The following is a 10,091-nucleotide window of genomic DNA, read 5'->3' as shown; positions in this document are numbered from 1 at the left end:
GTATTATAATTCAATTTAAAACAAGTTAAAAATGGTTTTAATTTAATCGTATTATAATTCAATTTAAAACAAGTTAAAAATGGTTTTAATTTAATCGTATTATAATTCAATTTAAAACAAGTTAAAAAATGGTTTTAATTTAATCGTATTATAATTCAATTTAAAACAAGTTAAAAAATGGTTTTAGTTTAATCGTATTATTAAAGGGCTATGCTCTGCCCACCACGGGTATCGAAACCCGGTTTCTTGCAGTATAAGGCAGCAGACATACCGTTGTGCCACTGGGGGGAAAATATAATGTATTCAGCTTTTTGGTATAAAGCGTAAGACTATAATGTTTTTGACATTATTTTTAATCGATAAAAAAGTGAATTAAAAATAAATATACAATAGACTAAAATGAAGATTGATTGAAATTAGTTAAGGTGAAGATACTGAACTGCTACATATACCAAAAACTAGTTTGTTTGTTTGTTGAATTTCGCGAAAAGCTACTCGAGGACTATCTGCACTAGCCGTCCATAATTTAGAAGTGATAGACTAGATGAAAGGTAGCTAGTCAACACCGCCCACCACCAGCTCTAGGGTTACTCTTTATCAATGAAAACTGGGATTGATCTTAACATTATAACGTCACCAAAGGTAAAAGAGCGAGCATGTTCGGTGACAGGATTCGAACCCGCGAGTTGAGCGCCCTAACTAGCAGTCATGTGAATGGCTCCATATGTTCTATGGAGGAAGAATAGGATTTTCACAACATTTTAGATCAAAATCCCAGTTTATCTCTTCTAGGTATATATATTTATGAAATTTTCTTTAAGCATCCATTCTAAGTAGGAGGAATTATTTCCATCTATTTGTTCTAGCTACTAATAAAATGATTGTTATGTATCTGTTCTAAATATAAAGGAGATTTTTTTTTGTAATAGCAGTTTTGTGTATCTTTATAAACGCGTTTCACGTAGGCTGCAGATACAGGTTTCTGTTCACATTTATTTTGTGCCAGCCTCGTATTTATCAAGGTAGAAAATTGGATGTGAAATTCAGTAACATCTGTACATACTGGAAGAAAGTAACGTGCTTTCGTGAAACTGTTTTAAAATCAAAAGGCGTGATTTCTCGTCCGGTGTTCAAATTTTATTATATGAGTTATAACCCAAAGCCCAACCATCTAATTACATACCTGACTTTAACTTTAAAAGATTCAAAGACTTACAACGCCATGAGTCATTATGATTGTAAAATAACCAGAGAGTTGTTTTTTGGCATATCTCATCGTATAATATGTAAGAGAAATCTTAGAATTTCCAATTATTTTCAGTTATAAAATATCTTCAGGAGACGCTGAAGTCACACATCTGTAAATATTATCATTAAGATACTATTTTAGAAGGAAAATTACATCTAGTAAAGATAATTTTAATGGAATGTATAATATGCACCAGATGGTCCCAAATATGCTTTACGAAGCCCAAATTCTAAAAGTGACATTTTTATAATCGTCTATGGATTATATTTGTATCGTTTTTATAACTGAAAACAAAACTTGAATATATTTTTTTTTTTAGAAAGGCATCATCATCAAGGATTAAAAATGTTAAAAAATAAAATTAAACTCTACACAAACCTTTATAACTTAAGGCAGTTAGGTCTTCAAAAAGAAAATATATAGAGAAAGAAGTATTTCATAGTTTAACAAAATCTGACTCTGACAGTTGGGAACAGCCCGTACGAAGCTTTTTGAAAAATTATAAATAACAAAACACTGGAATATCAGACTATTCTAATTTTACTAATATTCCAGTATTATGTTACTCGTATCCACAGGAGAATATTATTTTGGTGTTTTTGTTATACATATATATATATATATAGGGGAGAAACTACATATCTGAAGCTTCTTTAGAAATGTAGAGAGAGAGGTATTTCACAGTTTAAAAAATCTTATTTTCACAATTGTGTACAACACATTTGCTTTTCTGTTTTCTAAACTTCAGGATGAAAAGACCTTTTAAACGAGTAACTGATTTTACATGTGAAAACGTTTAAAAGCTTATTTCTCTTTAGTTTGATTTTGCTTTGACATAAACATACATTGTGTAGTACAAGTACGAATTTCTAAGAGACGAAAAAACAGTCCATAAAACTTACTTATACACAAAGTAGTAAGTATGGGTTTGTATGTAAAATTTTAATATGTTTGTATACAAGTACAAGGTGAGAAAGATTTAACACAAAATTGGCTTTGACCATAATGTTTGAAGATCACACGTTGAAATGAAATATAGAGGTGTAGAATTCTGTTTGTTTGTTGAATTCCGCATAAAACTACATGTGGGTTATCTGTGCTAGCCGTCGGTAACTTAGAAGTGATTGACTAAAGGGAAGGCAGCTAGTCAATACCATCCACTGCCAACTGTTGGGTTACTCTGATTGAATAGTGGGATTGACTGCCAAGTTATAACTCTTCCACGGCTGAAAAGGCGAGCATACTCGATGGTGGGATTAGATTCCACGACCCACAGGTTGCGAATCAAGAGCTCTGACCACCTGGAGAGGCCAAGCCGAGGTGCAGAAAGCCTACTTTTTTTGACTGCGTATTGATTTGATTTGCGTGAGGACTATTTGTCATATTTGCTACAAAGACTCAACGTAAATTTTCAAGTCAATAACTTAAAAGAAATACTTTGGGTAAGAGTAGCTTGCTTGAGTCTATTTACAGCTATAAAGGAACATTTTTAGACTTTGAAATTACTAGAAGTGACAATGACTTAAAACTGGATACATATATAATCAAGGAATGTCACAGGTTACAAGCGCAAAGCTGCATAATAGTCTATCTGTCCTTTTCCCACCACAGGGATCGAGCTCCCAATTTTTAAGTAATGAATACTCAAGTGTTACAGGTTGAATTATTTAACTCAGTAAATATGAACCAAAGTTTCACAAGAGAATAATTCTAAATTAAGAAGGGAAACTTTAACATTTAGATCTAAAATTCACTGTGGAAATACTTAACATTGACATCAATTTCATACATCGCATTTACGTACCACTGCACAAACCACTGATAATAAACAGAAATAATCTAAACATCTTACATCGAATTGACATATAAGTGCACAAACATTAGGTACAAACAGAAATAATCTAAACATATTACATCGAATTGACGTATAAGTGCACAAACATTAGGTACAAACAGAAATAATCTAAACATCTTACATCGAATTGACGTACCAGTGCATAAACCATTAGGTACAAACAGAATTAACCGAAACATAAAAATATTGTGGATAGGAATAGTGCACAGTTATCATTTCACAGTATGACTATTACTGTTTCAAAGCTTATAATAACCACCACGTCTTAGTGCCAGGTGTAATTAGAATATATATTGTATTTATTTTCAATTATAATGATACCGTATATGTGAAGAGTGGAGTCTCTTGGGTACTTAGTAAAACTCCCAAGTGACTTTTCGTCTTTCAACAATTCCATGAATTTTTGTTAAAAATAAATTATCTTTCAAAAGCAGTCTCTCTTTTTAATTATTCAAGCACATTATTTTAACTAGGAGTTCGTTTTAGGAGTTAATTACTCCCTTGCATTTATTTATCTATATGTATTAAATATCTCGTTTATATATGAACATAAATAGGCGTTAATTGATTTTTCAATTGTACTTTTCATCTTGTCTATGCTATTCATAATCAACACACAAACCAATTTCACACACAAACTAAACTGTTTGGCTAAAGATTAGTTCTGGAATCAGATGTAGATTTATTCAGTAGCGTGACTTTAATTTTGTTTATAATGATTTAATTAGCTTACCTATTTAATTTAGCAACTTGATTTTAATACTCTTCCTCCAAAACAACTATAACTCAAACCATTAATGATCACGTTTTTATTAATTTAGCAATAGAACTGATAGAAGACTATATAAGGAAAACATTTTTCCTCCTAAGCGCCCGTATTGTATGTTTATTTATGTATTTCAATTTTTTTCTGTTGTTAAAATTCTAACATTATAATTCAATATGGACCTGTCTCTATGATAATTTTTAATCTGTGTGCCAAAAAAAGTAGTTGTTAAAACATTACTTAAACTAGCTTTTTAAAATGAGATCGTGTTAACATCTCAGGCTCTCTCATTGACAATGTTCCTGATGTGAGTGCGACAAACGTAAGACACTGGGATTAACGAACATCTTTTTCCTTTTAAAATGTCAACACTAATTTGCATCTATCTAAACACACACACATCACAATTGCTTGTACACTAAACACACACATCACATTTGTTTGTCCATGTTGTCGATGTCCATTTGTACAAAAACATAAAGTAATACAGAACAAAATAAAATAATCACCTGTGTCTCCAGTTGCGATGAGAGCTACCTGATCGCTTGTATCTATACTTGGATCTGTCCTCTCGAAGACTTCTTTGGTACCTCTTCATTTTTACCCAAGATCTACCAGCTGCATCAAACGTACACCAGATTGTGATAACGACACTCAGCAGAACACACCAGTTACAGATCACGATACCTACACAGAAATGATATTGTACTGTATTACTAAACAATATCATAATTGAATATCAGTTACAGATCAGATTACCTTCGCGATAATGTTACTGTATTACTTTAATAATTGAACATTCTACTATCGACGAATCAGTTACAACGACAATACTTTCAGGATGATAATAATATCTGGTTATTTTTTAACAGTCTAAATTCAGTCGGATGTCGGATAAAAAGAAGTGTCCGTATAGAGGCCACAGAAACTGTTCAGAAATTGTAATTTTTATCTAGAAAGTAATAATTTAATCGTGCATTCCGTAGAGCATGATCTACAATAATCTTATGACATGGTTAAACTGGAATAACTTAATCGTGCATTCCATAGAGCATGTACAAGTTACAGAACATGATCTACAATAATCTTGTGATATGGTTAAACAGGAATAATTTGGTTAATTATTCAACAAGGACACACAACTTACATAGTGAGGTTTGTTATTACTAAATACTATAAAGTGAGTTGAACAACCCTTACAGAACACACAACTTTCAGCCCACTAGTACCTGCCTATTAAATACTATTGTTGGTACATAATTTTAAATGAATGGCACATCCTTCCCTGTACGCACAAATAACGCGTCACAAAGTCATGACCAGTCAGTCACCCATTACTTGTAAAAACAACAACAACAAAAAATGCTAGGATGTCATTATCATTGTTTAATATCAAAATTTGTACTTTCTTACAGGTAGAGTATAGAAAATTAAGATTATCCTTTAATTCAGTTCTGAGAATGCTTTATGATACTTATGACTATGATTAGAATATCACAAATGACAAGTATTACGCACTATTAAAAAATATAAAACTGAAAGAAAAAATATACCCGATTAGTTTCGACTTACGAAATAAATCTACCCTTGACCATGATTTAGTTGGTACGTTGAAACTAGTTGAGCCTCCTTTTCTTTATTTGTATTTTGTAGTTATTGCTTTATTTTGGGTTCAAAAGCTTTGATTTGATATTATTATTTTCATTATTTTTTGAGCAGAGTAGGAAGCCGAACACAATTAAAAGCACTAAAAACGTCAAACTAAAATTAAAAAGATTAGAACTGAATCTCAAATTTAATATATACAAAATTATAAGGTTTGTAGTTAAGCACAATGCTACACAATGGGCTATTTGTGCGCTGCCAACACGAGTATCGAAACCCGGTTTATAGCAATGTAAGTCCGCAGACATACGGCTATGACGCTTGGGACGAAATTTAAAGGAAGCTAAATGAACAAAATTAGTCATACTCAAATACAAACATTTCACAAAAATAAACACACACATAGCTCCAAACGGAATAATTAAAATAACCATTGTACAACGTCTAGTGTGTCAACTAGTGACACTGAGTTTGTTAAAAAGACAACAGATGAAACTTATCCTCACTTTTGGATTCCTACACAACAGCTATATCTAAGTTCTGGCATCCAATTTACTTGTATTACTCGATCCATTAAAGTTTAATTGTTAGATATAACTTATGTTTAAAGCGAAAAAATTAACGTCGAAAATAAATTATCTTTGTTCAGAACTATCATCAAATACCAACCACCTATTCTTTGTTATTTGAACATCATGGTGCACGAATGAAATAAAAAACCCAGTAACTAGATACTCCATAGATTTGCCTAGCAGTGACCCCAAATATACATTACTTAGTATATATATATATGGGAAAGTTAACCTAAAGATAATTTGCTCTTCTGTTTTATTACTGGAAATTATATTTTATAGATACAAAATTCCGTACCCTTTAAGAATAGACAATAGAGATTTTCGAAAATTGCTTTAAATTCTAATGAACAATAAATTATGAACTGCTGGAAAGACAATCTTCTTACACAACTATACACTTCGATAATTATGTCAAGTAAACTTGAACTACATTTTTCACTGTAATCTTCTGCTTAAGCACCTGGTAGCGATGACTCAACTCCTAAGCTGATTAAACTGATCCTATAGCAACGAAGCTCCTTTTTATTAGATATCTTACAGCACCTTCACTAGTGTGTTTATCAAGGGTGTAAATCTGAACAGATGATTTTGATTCCTAGGCTATAGATGGGTGCAAGTGAATGGGAAAATTAATGAAATAACTTTGATCTACTCGATCTACACTCAAGTAAATATACATCTATATGTCCATCAGATACATCTCGCATATTTAAAGAGGAAATATCAATAACGACTGTAATTATGCCACATCATTAATCTAAACCTAAATTAAATGGATGAACATTATCCATTTTACATTTAAATATATATACAAAACAACTGTTTGAAGGTAGAATACGAATCTTGGATTACATAGTTCAGTATCTGCGTGACAATTATATCTCAATGCCAAACATTAATAGCTTAGTCAAACACCCGACTCAGAACACACCACATACAGACCACACACTATCGACGGTAATAACATAAGTTTACTCTACATAATAATTAAGAAGAATATTCAAGTTAGAGCTCAACTTAAAGATATCGTATTTAAAACATTAACTGATTTGTTATTCGGTGAATTTTGGAGTGAGCTCCAGAAAGGAATATAAATATTTTAATCTAAGCTACGAAGAGAAACATTGATCACAGCATATCTGGAGAAAATACAACTCAAATAAAATTCATAAACTGATTTTGTTTGTTTCCTTGAAAAGAATATTGAATTATTTAATCTATTATTTTAGATGTAAGTAATTTATGGACATTTTTTCGTTGATTTTTCTCCACTTACCTAAAGTCTTAGACACATAGAACAAATTTAATAATGAAATTAACCTATATATATATACTCTGTTTGTAAAAAAAATTTTCAACTATAGAAATTTCAGTATAAATGATTAAACTCGAAATTTTATAAACTCGAAAATTTCTTCGTACCTAAAATGGCTTCTTTAGCGAGATTCATTGGACAGGTGTGGTAATGACGACTGATCCAGACAACTCCAACGATTAACCATGCCACTTCCACCAATAAAATACCTGCATTGACATCCATAATAACATACTTAATCATAATAACGGTAAATGTGTCAGAAAACGCAAAAACACATGAATTAATAAATTGTTATGACTTCTGTCTTCAGTGAACTGTTCTTTCATTCATATGCTATTATTATTACGTGTATTCGCTATTATTACTACATGTAATTGCTATTATTATTATTACGTGTATTCGCTATTATTACTATATCTATTTGCTATTATTATCATTATTATTACAACATGTATTTTTTGAACTCCTACTCAGCTATTCAGAAATTGTTATAGTTTCAGGAGTATCACCAAATAAACAACTCTCTCTTATTTCAAAATGAACAAGGTTATCATTTGATGAGAGCTAGGTGATGAATAACAACTATCGATTCGAGAGAAAGTCTGGTAAGTGTTCATCCGTCGCCGGTCTTGATTTAACCAAATTCTCCCTTTTCCGTTTCTCCTTAAATTATAAGCTGCTTCCTTTTTGCATGCATGGTTTTACTGGGCTTAGTCTTTATAAGTGTCTGTTTACACAATGGGCTTTCCGAAAAGAAATAATAACAAAAGAACTTAGGTAAAACTAGTGTCATCCTATAGATAATTATAAATGTTATAGTTTAACTTATCGTTTTTTATCTATACAGATTGTTTCAATAAAATACAAAGAAACACTAATTTCCAAGAATTAGGAGAAAATGACGACATTCGTAAAATTTCGCAGTAGTAGAACGATAAAAATATTTATTCATTGGAGGGAAACTAATAGCACAACTTCCTCTGTATATTTGAAACAACTTAGACGTTCACCTTATCATGATTCTCGTTTGATATCACGTCAAGTTTTCAACAAATTTTATCCATATTAAATATATTCATTTAGAAATTTCTCTCACAAAAACCGATCACCAAAATTTAAGGTGTAATTACCATGTATTCGCTGTTGTTTTCTTAGTGTAAAGCAACCCACTGGGCCATCTGTACTATGAACATAGCGGGAAAATGAATCGCATATTTTTTCGATGTAATTCCACTTATCGCTGACCCACCAATGAAATGCATTTTAACTTAATACGTAAAGGATGTTTTTTAATAAACTTTTAAAGTTCTAGTTGTGAATCACTTAAAAAAAAACGTTGAATATTACATGAAAAATATGATACCCTAAGGAGTGGATAAAAAAGTATACTGTGAACAATGTATTCGTGCGTCTACTTATCTATCACAGCTAAAATGAACCATTATTTTAGCAGTTTTTTGTCTTAATGCAGTTTAAGGCTTATGTTTTGCTCTATTTTAAATATTACGCCTATCATTAGATTTTTATCTCCTCTGCATCATATCTTTGAGCTATTTTAATAGTCCTAAACCGGAAGTACCCATATTTACTTTGACAGATTTTTTTTTTGTATGAACTTGATTTTAAATGGAAAAGTGTTGTTATTAAACAATTTTCTTATGACTTTCGTTTTTTTTTGTACATGGCCTCTCTGTAGTTCAGCGGCAAGTCTGAGGATTTATAACGCTAGAAGTCAGGTTTCGATATCCGCCGTGGGTACAGTACAGATAGCACATTGTGTAGCTTCATGCTTAGCAGAAAGAAACAAAACGAAATTTAAATGTCACGCCTTTAAAAACAAAACTGCTTAACTAATAGCTTAACATTTGTAATCGAATGTAAATAAAATTTCAATATTTGTTTTCACAATCGTGCGTTCATCAGTCTAAGTCAGATATTTCTAAATGTCTTACCTGACTATAACACATTAGCAAGGTAATTAGATGTAATTTATATTTGTATAGTTTTTATGTAAAATATATCTATGAATCAATACGAAAAAATGTCAAATTGAGAAATAAATTCCAAACGTTTTTTTCTCCATTTCGACTAATAAATCAGTTCCTTCACTTCAAAATACTTTAAACATTATGTTGGGACATTTCAATTTAATACACGAAATAAATAAATAAATAAAACAGATACTGGTGTTATATCATTGAAATCAAACAGCAACGACAATAAAGAAATGGTTCGTGAGATTTTAAATAAGTAAAACATAACAACAAACATCAAAATATATAAATTACAATTTACACAATTGACCAACATTCATACTTATAAAACCAAACTTTAATATTAAGCTTATAATCGTTTGTTCTATCAACGTTACTTGAGCAACCTAGATGTGTTATAAGTTTACGTATGTAACTAAACATGGACATTTATTTCCAATTTCATAAGTACGGTCATTATCAAAATTCCCATTTACTGGATCTAAATGTTCATCTGAGTTAATGGGTTCTGTTGAGCTGAACTTTTGGAAAACACTAGATTAATTATTTGTGTGTGTGTGTGTCTATTAATACACCCATGGATAAGGAAAACACTAGATTAATTATTTGTGTGTGTGTGTGTGTCTATTAATACACCCATGGATAAGGAAAACACTAGATTAATTATTTGTGTGTGTGTGTGTATTAATACACCCATGGATAAGGAAAACACTAGATTAATTATTTGTG

The 10,091-nt window shown here is 31.0% G+C and overlaps 1 protein-coding gene across 3 annotated transcripts in view; it reads right to left on the bottom strand.

Moving 5' to 3' along the window:
• Positions 1-10,091, bottom strand: part of LOC106463225 (sn1-specific diacylglycerol lipase alpha-like) — a 131,116-nt gene that overhangs the window by 46,436 nt on the left and 74,589 nt on the right. For 2 of the 3 annotated variants that reach the window (XR_002611443.1, XM_022390669.1), the window contains exons 4-5: positions 7,473-7,574; positions 4,380-4,557 (exon numbers count right to left, since the gene is read on the bottom strand). Coding sequence is in view for 2 of the 3 variants with exons in the window: in XM_022390669.1 (XP_022246377.1) it covers positions 4,380-4,557; positions 7,473-7,574 (280 nt within the window). In the remaining variant the exon portion in view is untranslated. The remainder of the gene's footprint in view (positions 1-4,379; positions 4,558-7,472; positions 7,575-10,091) is intronic. The other variant, XM_022390670.1, reaches the window with a different exon arrangement.

The sequence above is a fragment of the Limulus polyphemus genome, unplaced genomic scaffold, assembly GCF_000517525.1.
Source record: "Limulus polyphemus unplaced genomic scaffold, Limulus_polyphemus-2.1.2 Scaffold1352, whole genome shotgun sequence".
NCBI classification, from domain to species: Eukaryota; Metazoa; Arthropoda; class Merostomata; order Xiphosura; family Limulidae; genus Limulus; species Limulus polyphemus.
Note: the sequence above shows the minus strand (reverse complement) of the source record. Positions and strands in the feature narration are given on the sequence as shown.